This window comes from Echinops telfairi, unplaced genomic scaffold (genome assembly GCF_000313985.2).
Source record: "Echinops telfairi isolate 266 unplaced genomic scaffold, ASM31398v2 ScPeMD7_16;HRSCAF=60, whole genome shotgun sequence".
NCBI lineage: Eukaryota > Metazoa > Chordata > Mammalia > Afrosoricida > Tenrecidae > Echinops > Echinops telfairi.
In genome coordinates this window covers 3,692,640-3,715,449 of record NW_022103913.1, presented here as the reverse complement: position 1 = coordinate 3,715,449, position 22,810 = coordinate 3,692,640, and the positions used below count along the sequence as shown (strand labels likewise).

General features: G+C 37.1%; 1 protein-coding gene across 5 annotated transcripts in view; it reads left to right on the top strand.

Moving 5' to 3' along the window:
- TRPC1 (transient receptor potential cation channel subfamily C member 1) overlaps positions 1-22,810 on the top strand; it is a 77,349-nt gene that overhangs the window by 7,915 nt on the left and 46,624 nt on the right. For 3 of the 5 annotated variants that reach the window (XM_004712066.4, XM_045287463.1, XM_045287465.1), the window contains exons 2-4: positions 7,423-7,577; positions 15,904-16,005; positions 19,380-19,582. In XM_004712066.4, the coding sequence (XP_004712123.1) occupies positions 7,423-7,577; positions 15,904-16,005; positions 19,380-19,582 (460 nt within the window). The remainder of the gene's footprint in view (positions 1-7,422; positions 7,578-15,903; positions 16,006-19,379; positions 19,583-22,810) is intronic. The other 2 variants (XM_004712067.3, XM_045287466.1) reach the window with 2 other exon arrangements.

The window sequence follows — 22,810 nt, the reverse complement described above, 5'->3', positions numbered from 1 at the left end:
GGTTGACTCATTCCTTCTTGTGACCCTTCTGTGAGGGAATGTCCCATTGTCTACAGATGGGTTTGAGGTCTCTGCTCTGACCCCCCACATTCTCAATATGTATGTGTTTGTTTGCTTGCTTGTTTGTTTGTTTGTTTTGGGTCTTCTGATACCTGTTACCTGATCATGTTGACAACTCATGATTGCACAGCTTGGTGTGCTTCTTCCATGTGAGCTCGTTGCTTCCCCGCTAGATGGCCGATTATTTAACTTCAAACTTGTAACACCCTTGGCGCTATGTCTTTAGCCAGGTACCATCTGATTTCTTTACCACATTTGCTTGTGCACCCATTTTGTCTTTAGTGATTGTGCTGGGAGGGTGAGTATCTCAGAATGCCAGGTTGTTAGAACAAAGTGTTCTTGCTTTGAGGGAGGGCTTGAGCAGAGGTCTGAAGTCTGTCCACTACCTCAATGTATTCCCATATAAATATATGTACATAGACCAATATCTCTTATTTTTATGAACTAATATATTTACATATATACACTCCTATGTTTATACCTCTTTCCATAGCTTTGCTTCCTAGATCTTTCCTATTTCCTTTTAACGTCTTCCTTTCCCACCATGACGCTCGCCCTTCTTCTGCCTCATAGTAATTCCTCTCAGCTAGATTGCTGTTGCTCCAACACCAGGATCTCTATGTCCTCCTAGTAGTTCTCCTGTCTGTGATGTTGTTTGCTCACTGCTTCCTTCCCTCGTCTTCCCCCACCCCCAACCCCCTCCCACCAAGTCCCTCCAGAACCATTGGTCCACTGCTTTCTCCTCAGGCGTGCTTCCCATGCCTGCCTTATATAGGTAGGCAAATCAACAATAACAGAGATAAAAAGAAAACAAAAGGTTGAATATAAAGAAAAAAATCTAACAAAAAACCCTCAAAAAGCATACATAATTCCAGGTCAGCCTGCTGACCTTTATGACTATCTCCCCACTGGTCCTGAGGGAGTCCAGGAACTTCCCCTCCTAGTAGGAAGTCTATTTTGGAGGCTCCTCAGGGGCTTTGTGGCTTTGCTTTGTTCCTGCTGATCTGTTATGTTCCCTTCTTGGTTCGCCCTGCTGTGGGGGTTCAGACTGGGTTAACTCTCCACTGTGTGTCCCCAGTATTGTCCTTGTCAGGCAGAAGGCCGGAGTTAGCAGGGCAGGTAGGCCAGACCCCCTTCTCCCCACCCCCTCCTCCCCTTCAGTGGCCTTCAGGCCAAGGTGCAGAAGACTATTACAGATAACTAAACGCTGTTGCTTAGCTCCAGACCTGCAGACAGCAAAGTTGCAGTTGAAAATTCCCCAGCTACTCCCTCCCACCAGACCTGGGCTATAAAACTCTACATCAGGCCTGGACAGTGTGACTTCGCGGGGGCCCCAACTGGGGACCCGTGAACCTCACCTGGGAGCTCAGGATGCTCCTGTCCCTTTCTCTGCTCTCCCTTCCCTCTGGAGCTCTGAAATAAACCCTTGAAACTGTTTTCTACCTTTGCTTGCTTGCTTGCTTTCTGTCGCCAAATCAACTTCACAGTCCTCTGTTGTGGTATGTTCCAGCAAGGGGACATCATGTCTCCAGCTGTTATAGGCCCTACAGTCCTCTCTGTGTCTTAGCAGTTCCGTGTAGGAGCGTCATCTTCGGGGCTTGGTGTGCTGATGTGGGGTCTAGACCCTCTTTTTCCTTCTTGGGTTGTTTCCATGTGGGCATGGCAGGCTGGCCCCTCTGCCGAACCTGTAGGTTTAGTGTTGTCCTCTGAAGCACATAATTCTAGGGAGGGGGTCAGTTTGGCTCTGATTGGGCCAGCCATGTAGCCCACTCTGTTCATGAGTTGCCCCATGTGGTTATATTGCCCTCGAGGTGTGGTGTGCCATGGTGGGGTCTGCATGCACACTTCCATTTCTTTGGAGACATAACCAATACTCTCCCCCTGCGTGGGTTAGTGCCCTGCTCCCCCAGTGCCATCCTCTCCCTCTCCCCCTGTCCTCTTCTTTGTGTTGGAATAACATGTACATCCTTGGGTTTTGTCTGTTTCCCACCTGACTGACAACAGTCAGTATAGTGTGAGATAAGTGAGTTTTGTTCTATACTTTCCCCAGTGGACTCATGTTGTACTTGTCCTTTTGTGATTGGCTAACTTCACTTAGTATCATTTCCTCCAACTCTTCCCATGAGATGATGTGCTTCATACGATCATCAGTGTTTTTTAGTGATGCTTAGTACTCCATTGTGTATTTGTGCCAGAATATTCTAATCCACTCCTCTATCAATGGCAATTTAGGTTGTTTCCAATACTTTGCAATTGTGAATTTTGCCATAATAAAGATTGGAGCATTGATGACTCGTCATGGTCTATTTCTTACCTCTTTCTGGGTACATGCCCAGTAGAGGGATAGCTGGGTCATAAGGCAGCTCAATTTCCATTTGCTTGAAATATGACCATATTCCTTTCCACAGAGGCTGTATGTATACACACGACCACCAGAGTGGAGGAGAGTTCCTATCTCGCCGTATCCAAAGAGGGGAGTTTTTATACTGTGGAATAAACAAAGCACAAGGGCAGGTAGCCTCATGCTGTATAGAAAAATAGCAACTTATAAAAGTAAAACGGGTTTATAAGCAGTATCAGCAATTTCAAAAATAAATGCAATTGGTCAGCAGTTACAGAAGTTTTAAAAGGAATCACAGTAGTTACAAAGTGGCCACACTTGGGTCAATACAAAATGGCTCCATTCAGGTTAATTAATACAGTATGGTATTGTTAAAATGGCTACATCTAAGTTTACTACATTATGGTTACATTGGGGTTAATTGTGGTGGGTTACTACATTCTGGTTTGTTTTTTTCTTTTTCCTTTGTAGCTCTGTCTGTGACTGCATTGTCAACTAAAGGGAAATAAGCTTTGAAACTTTAAAATGGAGTATTTGATACTTTATAAAGTACTACTTATTTTAACTGTTTAATTGTGGGTTGGATGAAAGTCTACAGAGCAAATTGTTTTTTCATGCACCCACATTTTGTTGTATGCAGTTGGTTGATTGCAATCCCCAGGGTGTAGCATCACTTATCCTACTTCCTCCTTGTGCTTTTGTTTCCATGGCTCCCTTCCTAACCCTTCTGAACTTTGTCCCTGAGTGAATGCTGCCCTTTTGGTCTCAAATGGTTGGTCTGTCTCTGGAGTGAACACCTCCGTATTGTTACTGTTCTCATCCTGGGAGACCTGTCTATTATTTGTGGTAAGTTCAGTTCTAGGCCTGAAGGACTACAGACTCAAGGGTCCCAACAGTCTGTCAGACCAGTAAGCTCAGTCTATTTTTATAATGATTTTGAGTTTTATTCCACATTTTCCTCCTATTTTCTTCAGTACCTTCTCATGTGATCCCCGTCAGAGCAATTAATACTGGTAGCTGGAAGCAGTTGCTTTTTAAACAGTAATCTAGATTTTTTTTTTAAGCAGTGATTTTTTTCCCTTTTGTTATGCCTGAAGTTTTAAAGTTTGAAAAAATTACATTTTTACCATTCTTTAAACCTGTCAAGCAATATGACTGAGTAAATAATATGAAAACCATTCTACTTCAAATCACCTAGAAATGCTAGTTAAAATGTAACAAACATATAGATATAAACAGATGAGCTTTCAAGAAAGTATGTGAAATACCCAGAGTTCAAAGTGGAGAAGAGACTAAAACGCAAAAACATAGTGTAAGCTGACCCTATAGCTACCCCATAAGCAGGGGTGAGGTGCTGATCAGGGCATTGAAGGGATTTGGGTTTTGATGCCTTTGTATAAATGGATTACAAAGTCTTGAGGCTGTGTACATTGAAGAGTTAGAACCAAGATCCAAGCATTAAACCAGGGTTCTTAAAGGATTATACATTCAGCAAGGGGTAGAGGAGGAAAAAAGAACTGCTTAGTGTGAGAGAAAAAATATGCTGGGAATTTGCAGCCATGATCCTACCCCTTGTGCTCTTGGGATTCAAATTACTACAGCCTACTTGGTCTGAAGGCACTCCGGTGGTGTAGTGTTGGGCTATGTGTTGGGCTGTGAATGGAAGGTCAGCAGTTTGGAACCATCAAGCACTGTATAGGAACCATCAAGCACTTTCTATCTCCTAAATAGTTATAGTCTCAGAAGTCAAGGGAAATTCTGCCCTGTCCTGTAGGGTGGCTATGCGTTAGTGAGTCAATGGCAGTGAGACTTGGTCTGAAGCAGGAGCCATGGTGGCACAATGATTAGCACTCAGCTGCTAACCAGAAGGTCAGCACTTTGAATCACCACCTGCTATGCGGGAGAAAGATGTGACAGCCTGTTTCTGAAAAGATTTACAGCCTAGAAAACTATGAGTCAGAGTCAAGTTGAGGGCAGTGGGCTTTTGGTTCACTTGATTTGAAGTGGTTCCAGCTCAGCAACCACTCTGCTTCCGTAAAGACAGTTCTGCTCAGCCCTGTGGTTTCCTCATGACTTAGTATTGACTCCTAGGCAACTGGCTTGGTTTGGACTTGGCCAGAAAATATCTAACTGCGAAATTAGTCTGAGAAGAGGACTCGGGCTAGCAAAACCTTTAAGGCAGCTGGCAGAAGCAAATACAAAATCATCTTGGTGGGACAAGCTTTGAAACCTAGGCTGCCAAGATTCCCACAGCTATGCCCCACTGAAGATGAGTAGCAAACCTTAATTAAAAATTCAGGAAACACTCTCTCATTATCAAGAGTCAGAAAGCAAAACAAATCATAGTATTAATCTCTGAGAAGCACCCCCAATCAACCAACAACCCTTTTTATCAAGTTGATTCAGAACTTATATGGGGTTTCCGAGGCTGAGAATCTCTATGGGAGCAGACAGCATCATCTTTCTTCTACTGAGAAATATAGATGTTTACATTATCATTAAAGACCTTCTAACAACAAAAACCTCACTGCCCTCAAGTGGATGCCAACTCATAGTGACCCTATAGAAGAGGGTCTAACTGCTCTTGTGAGTTTCCAAGGGAGCGGAAGGCTCTGTTTCTCCAATGGAGGAGCTGGTGTTTTCCAACCTTGAGGATCGCAGCCCAATGCATAACTACTATATCACTAAAACTCCTTATATAAAATTTAGATTATTAATAATTATATATTTATAGTTAAATTATAAGTAAACATACAAATAAATATATCTAATTAAAATATATGTTTTAATGACTCAAAAAAATAAGGAAATGAAAATGTGAAACAAAAAGAAACCAGGTATATTTTAAGAGATCCAATAAACCTTATTAAAATATTATCATTGGAAATGTATAAGGAAATGAGTGTCTTAATTAGCAAAGATAGCTAAAGAAGGAATAAATGGCTGAGATAGCACAAAATTATGCAGAACACAGAAAAAACATTAAAAGTAAAACAAAGCTTGAGTGAGAGAGACAGTGGAATGAGAAATCACTGTCAAATGGAACCAAAAGGAGGAAGATTGTAGGGAAGAATAATTAGGCAATGGATAAAAATACTGAAAAATTAGCAAAAGGCAGATGCCCTCAGAATCATACAGCCTAATCATTTCTAAACAAGATACAGAAAAATCTTCACTGAGGCATATCATGAAACGAAAGAAAATAAAGAATTTTTATGATCGTATTCTCTCACTAAGATAGTGAAATGGATTCTTTTAAAATCGGGTATTAAAGGTCCCCCTCAGCCTCTCCCCCCATCACGGTGATTGTCACTGATGTACATGTCTAGTCATTATTGATTGAGCCTGTAACTAAGAGTATCACTTTGTCAAGTGTTTGATAGGAATTAGATACACGGTTTTTCTAATGGACCATCACTCACTCGCTCACTGATAATGAGTCGATTCTGACTAATAGCAATCCCAGAGATCATCAGAGTGGAGCTGCCCTTGTGGGTTTCCAAGACTGCCAGTCTTTATGGAATAGAAAGCCTCCTCCTCCTCCTGTTGAGCAGCTGCTGGCTTTGAACTACTGAAACTGTAGTTAGCAAGCCCAACGCACCATCCATGACATTATCAGGGCTCCCTTGTTAACAGTGTCTATAAGTTACTAGTGCTGTGTAGGAAATTGTTCTTTTGTGACTAGAAGCTAAGGTTTTCCTTTGGAGGCAAAGACACCAAGGAAACTCCCTCTTGACTTTGTTTATAGTGAATGGGGACTTCACCAGCTATTGGTTTAAAATAAAAGCAAATTTTATTTGAAATTTTAACAAAAAACCCATTACCCATCTTTCTTTTTAGTTCAACTTCAGTAATTTCTCTTTCCAGCATAAGGAAATCATTTACTTTTCTCTATCTTCTGGTTTCTGTTCTGATTGTTTTTCTCTCTCTCATTTATAGACTTTTAAGTAATAAATCTATAACTCTTTAAGTATACTCATCCTTGCAAGTTACCTAAAATAGTTTGCTTTCTTTCTCCTTTTAATTAGCATATTTTGTGATCCCCCCCCCCCTCTTATTTCTCCACCAGCTTGACTCCAGACACATATTGAGGGCCTTAGAGAAAATGATTGCTTTCCTAGCTGTTCTCATTTCCTCACCTGCTTTAATGAGGGCTGGAACAGTGGTTCTCAACCTTCCTAATACCGCGACCCTTTAATACAGTTCCTTATGTTGTAGTGACCCCCCAACCATAAAATTATCTTCATTGCTACTTCATAACTAATTTTGCCACTGTTATGAATCGGGCAATCCCTGTGAAAGGTTCACTTGACCCCCAAAGAAGTCGCAACCCACAGGTTGAGAACCGCTGGGCTCGAGAAAAACCTTCGTGCTCCTGACTCGTCAAGAGCTCGCTTTGAAACAGTCTGACGTCCGGTTCTCCCAGCATTCATTCTGGTTCTGCTTTAGAATTTGTGAGCCAGGTGTTCTGGCGATTTAATATGTGCATGTGATTCTTGGGAGAGTGGAGAGGAGAAGAAAGGATTTGGAGATATCCTTCCCTCTTAATGCACACAGCCCAAACCATATACACATTCGTACTTTTCCAATGTTTGTTTCCCCTATAAAATCATTTTATAACATCCTCCATGTATTATTAGGTCTCACTTTTAACCACTGTGATATGTGAGTAAATGTGTATATGTTTCTGTGATGTAAAAATTAATTTCTTGAGGGCTTTTTTTAAGTGTCCAGTTTGTGTCTTGGGATCCTTTATTAAAAATGCTTAAATGTCTTAAATTTTTCTCTCCTTATAATCATCTAGTTATGAACTTCAAATGAAATGTCTTTGATTTCAAGCTGTTCTTTTCATTTTCTTTCTATTTGCTTTTTAGGTTTGCAGAATATAAGTTTTCAGCAGGGAAATGTTCAGGTTTTCTTTGCTCATTTCCATATACAAAAATAAGCCCAGTTTTTAATATTTTAAATCAACATAATAATATGTCCTGGATATTAAATTATGTTTGTATATTGTTATTTAGGTGACTATTATATGGTTAAAAAGATTTTGGAGGAAAACTGTTCAAGTGACTTGAACATAAATTGCGTAGATGTGCTCGGGAGAAATGCTGTTACCATAACTATTGAAAACGAAAACTTGGATATACTTCAGCTTCTTTTGGACTACGGTTGTCAGGTACAAGGCTAGATATTGTGTCCATCAGCTTCTAAGTACTGTTAAATGTGTCATGATTTCTTTCTCTTTATGCTGCTTTCTTTCTTTTTTTAAACTTTCCCTCTTTTCCTTTCACCTTTTGTTTAGTTCTGAGTCACTTTAGTAGTTTTATAAACAAACAATAGAAGCAAATTTTCAGTTTATTAATCTTTTTTTCTCACCCCTCCCATCCTTTGTCTGTTTTAAAACTTCTGATAAAGGTGGATTATTAAAATAATTTTGTTTATATTACCTATATTATTAGTGTTTATAGTTTATATTATATAGTGTTTATACTACCTGCAGGTAGTACCGGTATTCTTTCCAGTGTCCAGGGAGCAGATTTTTCATCATCCCAGTGTTATTTGCTGGCATGAGATCAAGATATTCCTGACTTAAAAATCAATTTTCAGTTTGAAAATCCTGCTAAATTTTAATACATTTTTGTTCTGAAAATTAATATTTGCTTCTAACTAAAGGTGAATGCATTCTTTTAAAGATAATCCTTTCTATTTTCAATTAAGCTAGTGAAACACATGAGTACTGAAAGAATCAAGTGAAATAAATGTATTAATATTGTTTTCCTTTTCCTTTTGGTCTACTTGTGATGAGACCTAGTAAATTCGCTCTGGCCTTTTCTACCACCACCCTTCCCTTACTGGCATGGTTGTGTATTTTGTTGTGGCTTTAAATTAACCAGGCATAGTTTTTGAGTGGCATGAGAATGCACTCAGCAGCTATAGATATATAGTGGCACTGTTTTTTATTATAAGTAGATGAGTTCCATGTAAGCTTCTATTATATATATATGTATTATAGCACATGATAGTGTATATACTTAATCTTTTTAAAAAAACTTAAAATTTTTTTTTACTGTTTACCCACCTGTGCTATCCAAAACACAACCTAGAACCAGAAAACAAATAAAAAGTAACTTTGGGCAGACGGACTAGTTATCACAAAGTCTTCAGCATAAGTTTATTTACTTAACAGAGTATTTCTGGAGCCTTCCTTTGAGGTTATTTTTTTTTCTCATTTTAGCCAACTTAATTACTTAATTTCTTAACACATAACAGATATAATTACCCAATTCCCAGCAAATAACATATAACAAACTCAATTACTTAACTTCCTAATATAGTCCATTAGAGAATCAATGGAAGGACCATAATATCATTGACACTTTAGTACCATGATCTTTAGCATTAATCATTAATTGGAGGGAAATATACTTGGGCGTGTGTGTGTGTGTGTGTGTGTGTGTGTGTGTGTGTAAAGCAACAATAACAGTCATCCAGAGTCAGTAAGGAAAAGTTAAATTCTATTCATTACTTATTATTTTGAAAGAAAGGAAAACTATAGTACAAAAGATTTCCACCAAAATAGTTAAACTTTCAAAGTTTTTAAAGTTAGATACTTAAAGGCATAAGCTTCAGTTACCTAGAAAATAAGAAACTCAGCCCCTTGATTCTTGATAAATAAGGTATGGCATAATAATCTTTTCTTTTTTATGTATTGGTCTGTGCATATATAGTAATAACTAATATATGTAGTTTTTTCATATATATGATCATATTTAGACATCATCACTAGCCTATATAGATGTTACATTTTATAGATCAAACTCTGAGGCTCATAGATTTTAATGAATTGCTCAAAATTCTAAAATAGTAAGGACAAAGCTAAGAAATTAAACTTTATTTTCTCACTACAAATCCCATGCTCTTTCAAATCTACTGGGTTCTGTCTCAAGTTGTCTATGTCTTATCTATCAGTCAACACATGTGCAAAGACTTTTGCTGAAGGTGATTATGAAAATGATTAAGTGATATGTAGGTTTTGTATAATGGATCTTAAAACTAACTGGACATATAAAGTATTTGTGAATTACAAGTTAGCTAGATAATACGAAAGTGTATTTCATAAGAACTGATGAGTATTCTTAAACTTGTATGTTGTTTTGAGGTTTCACGTAGTTTATCTTGTTTTATACTAGTAGTATTCAACTGAGCATTTGGACCCTCAATGGATTGTTTGGCATTGTCTGCCAAAGAAGGAAACTGAAAGGAAGGTGTAAGTGGGCCTCTAGAGTATAAATGTTGCTGTTAAACATCTCACAGTACATAGGATGGCTCTCACAGCAAAGGATTGTTGTTAGCTGCCATCAAGTCATCTCCAACCCATAGTGACCCTATACACAACAGAGTAAAACATTACGTGGTCCTGTCCCATCCTTTGTTCCTTTGCGTGAGCCCATTGACACAGCCACTGTGTCAGTATATTTTGTTGAAAGCTGTTCTCTATTTTGCTGCCCTTCCACTTGACCAAACATGATGTTCTTCTCCAGGGACTGGTCTCTCCTGACAACATGTCCAAAGTATGTGAGACCAAGTCTTGTCATCTGTGCCTCTAAGAAGCACTCTGGCGTTAAACCAACACAGATTGGTTTGTCCGTTTAGCAGTACAGGATATTTTCAGCATTCTTCTCTAGCACAATTCAAATGCATCACTTTTTTTTCAGTCTTCTTTATTCAGTGTCCATCGTTCACATGCATATGATGTAATAGAGAATGTCATGGGTTGGGTCAGAAATCCTTTAGCCTCACGGTGACATTCTTACTCTTCAATACTTAAAGAGGTCTTGTGCAGCAGATTTACCTAATGCAATATGTCTTCTGATCTCTTGACTGCTGCTTCCATGAGCATTGATTGTGGAGCCAACAGGACAAAATATTTGACAACTTCAATTTTTTCTCTGTTGATCATGATGCTACCTATAGGTCTGGTTGTGAGGATTTTGGTCTTCCTTACATTGAGTTGTAATCTATACTGAAGGCTACAATTCTTGATCTTTATCAGCAAGTGCTTCATGCCCTCCTCACTCTCAGCAAACAAGGTTGTATTATCTGCATATCACAGGTTAATAAGCCTTCCTCTAGTCTTGATGCTGCATTCTCCTTCTTCTATGATTAATTACTCAGCATACATATTGAACAAATAATGGTGAGAGGATACCACTCTGACACACACCTTTCCTGATTTTAAACCATGCAATATTCCCTTGTTGTATTCACACAACTACCTCTTGATCCATGTTCAAGTTCCTCATGAGCACAATGAAGTGTTCTGGAATTCCGATTCTTCTCAAGGTTAAACACAGTTTATTATGGGCCACACAGTTGAATGAATGCCTTTGCATGGTCACTGAAACACAAGTAGACCTCTTTCTGGTTTTCTCTGCTTTGAGCCAAGATCCATCTGACATCAGCAATGATAATCCTGGTTCCATGTCCTCTTCTGAATCTTGCCTGAACTTCTGGCAATTCTCTGTCAGTGTACTGCTGCAACTGTTGTTGGTTGATTCTAAGAAACATTTTACTTGAGTGCAATATTAATGATATAGTTCTATAATTTGAGCATTCTGTTGGGTCACCTTTCTTTGGAATGGACACAAATATGCATCTGTTTTAGTCAGTTGGCAGAGTAGCTGTCTTCCAAATTTCCTGGAATACACAAGTGAGTGCTTCCAGCGCTTGTTTAGCTTGCTGATATAATTATCCACCCTAAAGTATGAATAAACACACTTACTAAGCAACCCTACTTTATACTTAAATTTTTGTGGTTCACAATAAATGTTTTGGAAACGTAGAAAAAGGCAAGGTCAGTATGGATTGTGGCTACCCAGAAAGGTTTCATGAAAGAGGTATCAGTTAAGCTCAACTTTGAAATATTAATAATTGACACTTAGATAGTATTACTTTGTCAGGAGCCTTAAGTTGTTGTTATCATTAGTTGCTGTTGAGTTGACTCTGACTCATGGAAACTTTGTATGTAAAGGAACACAAAACATTGCATTGGTCTTTAGGATTGTTCATTTGTGGCCATTGTGTGACTTTTGTGTGATCCCATCCCATTGAAGGCTTCCTTTGTTTTCACAAACTTGCATATCTGTACTTAATTAATCCTCACAGCAGTTCAGCGTAGAAGGTATTATACTATTGTTTTCTCCGTTTTAGAGAAAGAAGCGGCCAAGGTATAGAAAGGTTAAGTAACTTGTTCAAAGTCATTCCAATAATAGCAAACCTAGAATTTGTACCTAGATTCTGGCTCAGTCCATGCTCTTCTCTCCTACCTTCATCTATTTTCTGAAATGTTCAGAGGAGAGAACAGAGCATGTGGAGAGTGATGTAAACAAAAGTATGTACAAGGTATATTTTTGGGATGGTAAAGTTACTTAGCCTTTAACAACGGAATAACTGGTTTGGAAAGTAGTGGAAATATCAGGAAAAATAATGAATGCCAGTCCCAGGGTTTGGGGTTTTACTATATGATAGGGTCGCAGTGGTCTAGAGAAACAAACCAGTGACACTTATCTATGTACAAGAAAGAACTTTTTATCAAGATGCAACTGTACATGAAGAAGCTGTCTCTCTTAGATCTATTCAGGTCCATAGGTCCAATGCTAGCTGGGTCTTCCTCACACTTACTTGGCTGCAGTCTGATGATGCTGAAAGGAGACTCAAAGGCTGGTGAGTCCAGAATCAAGGTGAATCCAAGGTCAGTGGAAACACAGCAGACCATTGACAACTCTTAGGCTTGGGTGGCCCACATGAGGCCGCCCCTGATAACAGAGAGTCCCAGTGAAATCCCAGCAAGGAGGAAAACAAAAGTAGCAGAGAGGAAATTGTCTCTGCCTAATCTTGCTCTGATACAAAAGGCCACACTACCAAGGTGGTGTCAAACTACCCTTGATTGACAGGTTGAACTCTGTCACAAGCCATGAGCGTCTAGTTGACATAATATCTACTATAGTCACTCTGAGTGGAATCAACTCATTAGCAATGCTTTTTGTTTGTTTGTTTTATATTATAGGAAATGATTCCTGTAAACAATGTTACTGGTAATCTTTCAGGAAGATGTATCTAGTGACTTTGTAGATAAGCAATTTTTAAAGTAAGACAAAAGAGGTTATGGCTTGAACTGGATTAGTAGTAATAAGAATGAAAATAATGTAGCAGATGAGAAATAGTATGAAGGAATAATTAGCAGAACCTAGTGATTAAATAGTGGGTTAAACTTTGGGTTGCTAACCACAAAGTTAGCAGTTCCAATCCTCCAGCCGCTCCACAGGAGACAGATGTGGCTTTCTACTCCTGTGAACATGAACAGTCTTGGCAGCCCAGGGAGTTCCACCCTGCCCTAGATGTCGCTGTGAGTTGGAATCCATTCCATGGCAGTGAGTTTGGTGTGGCTTGATTGTGAGTGATTATTTAGAGGGAAGGAAATTGTGGGGAATTCCAAGATCATTTGGAAATTTTAAACATAGAAGAACAGGAGAAGAATTAAAGCAAAATTGCAGTTCAGAAGAAAATCAAGCTTGGGGCAGAGGAATGTGAATTCTGGCTTTAGCCATGTTTATTTGTGAGAGATCAGGAAATCTTCCACAGGCAACGATGAAGATTCCATATCTAGGGAGTGCTTCCTGAGGTAAAGTCAGCAAAGATCAATGTGGAGATGACCACTGCTGGGAGCAGGGTGGAAATCACACAGATTCTCTTTTAGTGAGCAGCTACACTTTATTGCATATCAAAGATTTACAGGTAGGTAGGCTAGTGCTACGATGTGAGAACTGAAGAAACAAGATTAGTGTATCGACGGGAAATCAAGGAGAACAAGGAGGTAGAAAAGGCCATTGGACTTGGAAAGTGCGGCCTCAGTAATATTAGAAAAATAGACTGATGTGAGAAAGTAAGCACTGTGAAAGGAAGAAAATTTGAGAGACAGAAAGACAGGGTCAAGTCAAGTCTGCTGTTTTAGGAGGCGGGATCCGGGCTGGTATTTCTTCAGATCAAAGTTCTAAAGAGGGCTTGTGGTGTGAAATAGAGTGCCCAGATGAAGAATTGGGCTATGTAAAGGTGTTAAGTCACTTCTCACGCTGAGTGTAGAGGAAAGAGTATGGGAATTGTCAAAGAGATAAATCCTGAGATGAGAAGAAAGAAAAGGACCTTCTAAAGACCTAAGTATATGATTTGGGTCGTTTTCATTGTTGTTGTTCGGTGCCATCTGAGTTCAGGTCTGTTTCAGCAACCTTATATACAAGTACAGAAAGAATCTGCTGGGTCCTGCACCATCTTCACATCACTGCTATGTTTGAGCCCATCTTTGTAGCAGATTTTAGTTAGAAATGGTCAAGTGTCTGTGAGAAATTGGGAAATGAAACTGGTAGGGATATTTTCATACATAGAGGTGATTTTAAAAATAATTTCAAATGTTTTTTGCCCCTTCTAAAACTGGTAGGGATATTTTCATATATATTGTATAGGCATTTAAAAAATAATTTCTAATTTTTTTCCCTCTAGAACTGCCCTTGATTTACGAAATAACCTAACAATTTGTACAGAGTAAGTCCATGGTAAATTCTAATTTATATGACTTTAAAATATATAAATAATACTTTTTATAACTGAAGCTTATCCTTTTAAGCATTGAGAAATTATGACTTTTATTATTTACCTAAATAGTATATTCAGAATATAATTTAACTTTAAGTAGAATATAATTATTTTACTTTGCTTCATAATGGTTGGAAACTGTTACTATGTTTGTCTTTGCATTTAGTGGTTTTGGACTGCTGCATTGTTAGTGATTTGTTATACTGGTGTTTTATCTTTCCATTGGTCAACTTTTAGTAGTTTTTTTATTTCCCCTACGTTGGTTTTAATATTTTTTATTATTATTATTTATTTAGTGACTTCTGAAGGTACTGGGGAAAACCAGATATCCTCCTTCATAGACAGTTTTAATTCGGTGTGCTTGGCCTTGCTTCTTCTGAGAAATAATGTCAGAGAAATAAATTAATTTGTGTCAGTTCAGTGTACTTGGCTTACATAGTTCTCACTGGGGTGCCTGGCCATGTGCACATGGTTGGCATTGCCTGATGTTTGACTTTGAGATGTGGCATTACTATAGTTAGCTTCCTGGGTTAAATTGAAAAACAGTGAGTGCCCAGTAGCAACAAACACTCTGTTCATTTGCTTGCTTCAACTACCAAATTACTGCAAGACTGAGGAAAAATGCTCGCAGAATCTTAATAATTGTAGATCTTTAAATTAGAGGCTAGAGCCCAGTGAATCCCAAAAGTCTTTTTGAACCCCCAAAGTCATAAGGAGACAAACAATAAGCCTAACTTTCCATTTAGATGAGAAATTTTTTCCTATGGGAAAACTTAGGCTCTTCCTTGATTTCATAAATCCAGGGCAGTTGAATGAGTCTTCCAACTCTGAGGTGTCTTGTCCTATTTCTAGACATTGAGGAAAAGTCCACCATTTTTGTTCTATTTTTGACATCTAAATAAAGTGAATGAAAGCTTTATTCTTTTCAGCTACAAAGAATATTAAAATTCTGATCATTTCCTTCTGAAAGAGAACATTGATTTGAATAGTTAAGGATAACAGGAAGAAAATGTACAGACTGAGAATAACTGGGGCGTTTTCTTAGACTACATAGTTATTTATCCTCACATTTCTTGTCTTAAATAAATTTGACGTAATTGTTGCCCTGTATCACAATAGTATTTATTATATGTAGACTTTGTTACAGAAAGTTGAAAAGTTTCACATTTCTTCAGCTTCTAGTTACTTTTTCTTACTGTCAGAGTTCAAGGCTGAGAATGAGCTATAGGTTGGGAGTAGAACTAGAACTATAGAGTTCATCTTCCTTCCTGTCCCTAGGAGCATGGAAATATAAGTCTTTGTAGGTTTTACTCAATGGAATCACCAATATTGGGGTCAAATTGGTACAATTTAGGCCAGCCCTGTATGCTTTAAAGATTCACGCAGAAGGTCCTGCCTACCTTTATATAGTTTTTCTTATTCCCTAGCGCATGATTACGTATATGGTCAGATTTCTTTTGTTAGACTGACCATCAAGCTTTACCAACAGAAGTTCCTTGCAATTTTTTTGGTAGATTTAAAATGTGAAGACTTTTAGTCCATAGTTTAGGAGTGAAGATCTGGAAATTTTTAAAATCAACTTTAAAATATTGTATGAATCAACACTGTTCCTATTAATAACCCCTATCAAACATTGGTTCTTAACCAGCTCTTGCATTGAAACTAGGACCTTGTGGCTCATAGAAGTACAGCTAAGGCAAGAAAATGTACTATTTGTATAGTCTACTTTTTAAAAGTTTCAGCATTATCATATATAATAAGTTAAATTAAAAATAGTTTTAGTTATGGATTATTAGAAATAGGTAGTTTAGCTTTTTATTTTCTATTTTCATTTTTAACCTTTTTTTTTTTTAAAGTCTGCAGATGCACTTTTGGTGGCAATCGACTCTGAAGTAGTGGGAGCTGTTGATATACTACTTAATCACCGACCAAAACGATCATCAAGACCAACTATAGTAGTTAGTACTCTTAAGTATCTATTATTTCAAATTTTTAAGCCCAAATTGATAACTTGCCCCACTTTTTTTCTGCCCTCAAATTTATTTTGTTTTAAAGAACACAATTTTTTTCGCTTTGTAACATATTTCTTTAATGTAAGCAAACATTTGGAAGAATGATTAATATTCCTTTTGGGAATATTTTAAGCTAGTGATATTTCTATAATTTTGTCAGTGTGGACCAGTAGTCTATATTTTATGTTGAAAATATAGTTTCCATTGGATTTGATAATTAAATGGAAACAATCACGCTATTACTGTAGGTGAATATTTAACTGATTGGGAATTGAAGAGCTTTCTAATCGTAAAAGCAGTGACTAAAATAAAACAATGGCAAAGATAAGTGTCTTTGACTATAAAAATTATAGATCTGAACTTCAGATATCATGCAGTGAAGCACTGGTGGTATAGTGGTGAGCATAGTTGCCTTCCAAATAATCATGCAAAATTTAGAAAGCAGATGGATAACTGGGAAGAGGTATTTACAGCATATATCACAAATGAATAATTTTAAGAATATTCAAATGAATGAAAAATACCAGAATGTCCAGGCAAATTTTTTTTATAAAACACCAAAATCATAATAGAAAAGGACATTAAAAAAAAACTTCAGAAAAGAAAGTGTAAAATATTAAGCCTTCCTATTAAATCTAATACAATACTAGTTTTTGCTTATCTCATTAGTAGTGATTAAAAAAAGAATTATTATTATTATTATTAATAGCGAGGTTGTTGTACAGTCCCATATAACACTGGTAGTTTGGGAAGCAATTTGGCAAAATTGGCTAAGAATATAGCTCCTTATAATGAACCAGAATAATAGAATCCTATTCCATTTCTGTTACATATCATGTATTTTATAAAATGATGTCCTTGCAGTTCTAGCCTTTTGACTTGTTTAGTTTTGTGGGATGAAGAGTTGGGTGGGCTATTGTAGCCACTGACTGGCATTATTTCATCACCACTACTGAAAGGCGTCTTGGTGGTACAGCTGCTAAAGTACTCAGTTGCTAAATGAAATTTCAGTGTTCCAAACCCATCAGGGGCACTGCTTTTGTGAAGAAAATATCATTGCTAATTGACTCTTACAGGGAGGTCCTGTGAGTTGGAATTGACTCGATGACAGTGGGTCTTGGTCTTTTGTTTCTTAACCACTCAGTGAAGACATAAGTAACAAATACAGATTACCCAGTCTTTGCTTGAATATGTAAAATGACAGGGAGATCACATTTTTTACAGCTCTGTGTTTTTCTAGACAGGCAATATAAAACATTTTAATATACTTTTTTTAACCACTTCAGTGAATTCTTCTTGTATTTCTGGCTTAGCAGAATTGTCTTTTGAGTAATTAGCATGTTTGGGAGTACACAGATTATGAGTTATGAAATTATGAACTTTAATTACATGCATCTATAGTAAAAATGTTTCATTAAATGCATCTCATGGGAAAATTTAGGGCCATTTTTCTTTTAAGGAATTAAATATACTCTTCTTTATGATCTATAATGCAATAAAAAAGGGGAAAAACCCTATAATTACTAAAATTTTCAAATAAACTCACTGATTGGGAGCCCTAATAAATAAATGGTCAAATATATTTTTAAAACTAATCATGAGAGGGAAAAACTAGTCAGTACCTGGGAAAATATTCAAACCTACCAGTAATCAAAGAAAATCCAACTAAAATTTAATGATCATAAGTTTCCATCATCAAATTGCGAGTGATCATGCCCCCCCCCCCCCCCCCGTGGTAAGTGATGCTTTTGTGTAAAATGGGTGCATGACTATATACTGGTACTATAAACTATTAAAAAGCCTTTGACAATATATATCAAAAGCTTCAGAATTTTTCAGGCCTAATTCCACCTCCAGGCTCTATGTTAATAAAATAATCCCCAATTTGGAAAAAGTTGCATTATAAAATGGTTGCCCTTTGTTCTTATTAGTTGAGTTGGCTCCAACTCATAGCAAACCTGTGAGTTGCTTTGACAACAAAATGAAAGACTGCCCATTCCTGTCCATTCTCATAGTTATTGTGATGTTTGCTTTAGTGTTATTTAAATTAACTAAATAAAATATCTTGGATACAGGATCTTAAATGACACTTAACGTTCTTTGCATTTCCCTGATCATCCTGGACTAAAGCTTTATGAAATAATTGAAAAGGCTCATGATCCCCAAAATATTACAATCTATCATTTCTAATCATAGATTTTTGGAAAAATTGCCCCTTATACAAAAAGTTGCCTTAAAAGGGCGGGAGGGGGATGTCAAGAATGGAGTAGAAAGAAATACCATGTTTTTAATGTTCTTTGCATAGTAAATATATAGATATTTGTATTTATTTTCAGACACTTGGAGTGCTTTTCACATGCCTTTTACAATGCTAACAAAAATTACCACATACCAGAAAAGTGAACTTACTGTGTTTACAGGATGGAATCAAATAGCTCTCGGGTATATTTCAGTGAAAAAGTGAGAAGTGTGGAAAGAATATGCAGTAGTCATAAAATATCCAGTCTTTTTATTTGACTCTGATCCTCTCATCCCTGATGTTTCTCTTCCTCTTGTCATGCTGTCTGGGCCGTAGGTCCCTGAAGGGGGAGTTGCTCAAGCTCCAGAGTAAATCAGAGTGTGGTTCTGATCAGTACTCAGCCTCTTCATTATGTGGCTTGGGCACATTAATTTCTCTGAGCCTCAGTTTCTTTGCAGGGATTAAAGCACTCAATTTTCAGGGGATTAAATGAGATGATAAATAGACTCATCAAATGGTAGCTATGGGTGCTAGTGCTTTTGTGGATCTAAAGCAGGGAAAGTAGTGCAGGCAATTACTGGGAATGTACAGAGAATTATACAGAATGAGGAATAGTTCCTGTTTACTACACCCTTCACATAGCTTCATTGCTCTCACTGTGACAAGGTTTTTCATAGAGGCAGTGTTTGAAAATTTTTTCATATATTTATACTCTTCCCATTTTTTCTTAACATCTCTATTTTTTCATTATATTCTTTTTTCTAAAATTCTAATCCTTATCCTTGCCATTAAGCATGCTCCCATGCTCTTGTGGAAATTAAACACTTTTTCCTAAAATATTTCTCTACCTATCCTTACTTCCTCTTTGTTAGGAAAACAGTACTGTAATGGTAATATTGCCTTTTAGTTAAAATTTGGGGGATTCTTTTAAATTTTAGTCTCAATCAAATGTTTTATTCCTTAGAACAATACTTAAATTCTTTTTGTCTTATATTTTTCTCCTTATTTCATTCTTCAGATAAACATATGTTCTTAAGGCCTCAAATAATCATTTTTGGACATTTGTATATATATTTTTCAGAAACTAATGGAACGGATTCAGAATCCTGAGTATTCAACAACTATGGATGTGGCACCTGTCATTTTAGCTGCTCATCGTAACAACTATGAAATTCTTACAATGCTTTTAAAGCAAGATGTTTCTCTACCCAAGCCCCATGCAGTTGGCTGTGAGTGCACATTGTGTTCTGCAAAAAATAAAAAGGACAGCCTCCGACATTCCAGGTAAAAAAATAAAGATTTTAATCAGTTATTTGATGCAGTAAGGTGTCTGTCAACAATGGTTGTTCGATTTTGTTAGTATACTTTCTGTGTAGCCTTGAAGAAATAAACCCAATTTCTACCCTCTTTGCTTAGTACATGAATTCTATGTTTTTTAGTAATGCCTAGTCAAAGCTGAATAATTGAGAAAATTTTTCTAATTTTAAGTGAAGTTTCTCATAGTCTTGCTAGGTTTGTTAGACAGGGTTCTCTAGAGAAACAAAACCAGGACACTAATAATTATATATATATATATGAAATAAAGTTAATTAATCTGTAGAGCAGTACAAATGGCTCAGTGCAACTCACTTCCATGATACAGCTAATACACTGGCAGTCCTTCAAGTCTTGAGGGCTGCCGGGTAATCCTCTGTAGAGCAATTCCAGCTATCCAGCTATAGGCAGCAAACAGCAAGGTAGATCACTAACATTCAGCCAGATGACAGGGTCCAACAGTCCCCAGCTCAAGTGATGTATACTCCAGTAGCATGGCGAAGTAGGTCTTGAAGGAACCTCAAACTATAGCGATACAGTCCACAGGTTAGGTGTCCCACAAGTAGTGTAGCTTGCAAATTGAGGCAGAGAACAAGCTAAGGCAGCCACACACTGGTCCAGTCACGGAGCCATTTATCTCTCTGCCCTTCAGTTCATTGGCCAAGTTGGCACAATAAACCTACCTACCACAATAGGGAATGGGACTGTTTGCTCTTTAGAAGAAGAATTTATTAATGCAAGAGAATTTTTAAGTAGAATAGGTAGGAGCACTTCTTCCTACCTTATTTAGAAAGAAATAAAAATTATTTCTAACTAAATATTTGATTTGTTACTTTACTTCCTGTCACACACAATAGTCAAGTCTTTTACGTTCTTCCCCAATCATCCCTTCTTATTCTTCCCGCTTAACAATGTTTAAAACTAAGGCATGACTGACCAACAGAGTACCTTGTCCTATTTAGATTTAGCAAGGTCACAAATTTGTACATGCTGTATAAAATGTATTATTCTGAGCTGTCATTGGGGAAAAAATGTTCAGCATAGAGTTATATTCATGTGTATACATATACACACATTATATGGTAATTAAATGTTCTTGAAATAGGATGAACTATACCGTTTCTTTCTTTTTTAACGTTTGCCATTTTTTATGGAATGTGGGTTCTGGAGGTCCCAGACAGACTATTGATAAGCTGTTTTTAAGATAAAGATTGTTGTTCAGTACATAAAATTAGCTTTACAGCTGCAAGCCATTCACCCTCACCATCTTGAACGAGACGTTGGTTGATTTACATATAGTCACAACTCTATAGATTCAGAGAGTCACTTGCAAACACATTTAATGTTTATATGCATAGATTGAATTTGAAATGTTTTTGTTTTCAAGTGTTTTACAGAGATCTGTTTCTCTTTGATACATGATGACTGTGTATCACTTTTTATTCTTAAAATGACTGTAAAATGATGAATCAGAAATAAAAGGATTTAAGATTTCATCCAAGTTTTAAAAAGCATTTACAAAAAAAAGTGTGTTCTTGAAGCAACTAGGCATGGGGTTGGGGGAGGAACTGAGAGTAGAGAAGACACAGCTGTCTTGGTTTGAAGTGGGGGAAACTTAATCTGAAAGCTTAGCGGAGCTACAGCCTAAGCTAAAAGGATCCTTGGTGGCAGAGTGGATTACAAATTGAGCTGCTAACGACCAGCTCCTACACAGAAGAAAGATGGTCATGCTCCCATAAAGATTTACAGTTTCAGAAACCCACAGGGCCTATTTTATAGAGTTAGAATGGACTCTATAGCAGTGCCTTTGGTTTTTTTTAGTATAGCCTGGGCTAGGTCTTAAAGTATAAATAAGAATTAAAAGGTGAAGAGTGTTTTAGGCATTAAGTACAGCACATGACTATGGTTTGTTTGTTGTTAGGTTCTATAAATTGAGTTGGTACCTTGTGGACGATTTGAGTGAGTTTTTTACTGATGTGAGAACACAGTTAAGCAGAGCAAATGGGAAAGGACCCTGATTTCCTGAGATTCTTAGATTACAACTGAAGACAAAAAGGTGGCTGACAAAATGCATAAAATGAGTTCCATTAAGTTGAAGAGCGTATGTACTGACAATAGAGAAGTGACACAATCTGTACTTAATATACTGTTTCTTTTTCACATTTTTATTGGCAACCTAATCCACATGTTCAATTCTTTTTTTGTTCTGTTTTGTTTTTTTTAAAGAATATTTCATTGTGTTTTCAGTGGAAGTTTACACAGCAAATTAGATTCCCATTTACTGTTGCACAAATTGGTGACATTTATGTTTTTTACTATGTGTCAGCATTCTCATTAATTCTATTATTAATGGTTTTAAATTTCCAATAACCTGGTTTCCCTCTTCCCTGACTATTTAATCTGTTTTAGAGTAAGTTTTGAACACTTGGTCTTATATAGGTGATTTTTAAAGGCATGCAGTACTCAAAGGTAATACCTTTTATTTTATAAACCAATCTATTATTTAGCTAAAAGGTAGTTTTAGTTCAAAGTTTAAGGAGTATCTCAAGGTGATAGTCTTAGGGAGAGATGCTAGTCTCAACAAATGCAGTTAAGTCTGAATTTTTTAAGAATTTGATTTATGTTCTTCATTTTCTCCCATTCCATCAGGATCCATCTACTGTAGCCCTGATCAGAACAGTTGTTAGTTATAGCCAGGCACCATCTAGTTCTTCTCGTCTCAGGGTATATAAGGTGGTGATTCCTGTACACTGTTAGTGCTATAGACTAGTTTCTTCTCTGATCTTTGATTTTTTTATTTCTCTATTGTTCCAGATGAGAAACAACTGTGATAATTATACCTTACATGGCTGTTTGCGATCTTTTTTTAAAATCATTTTATTGGGGATCCATACAACTCTTATCACAATCCATACATGCATCCATTGTGTGAAGCACATTTGTACATTTGTTGCCATCATCATTCTCACAACATTTTCTTTCTACTTGAGCCCTTGATATCAACTCTTATTTTTTTTCCCTTCCCTCTGTACTCCCCCTCCCTCATGAACCCTTGATAATTTATAAATTATTATTATTTTGTAATGTCTTACACTGCCTGACATCTCTCTTCACCCACTTTTCTGCTGCCCATCCCCCAGGGAGGGGTTATATGTAGCTCTTTGTAATCGGTTCCCCCTTACTACCCCACCTTCCCTC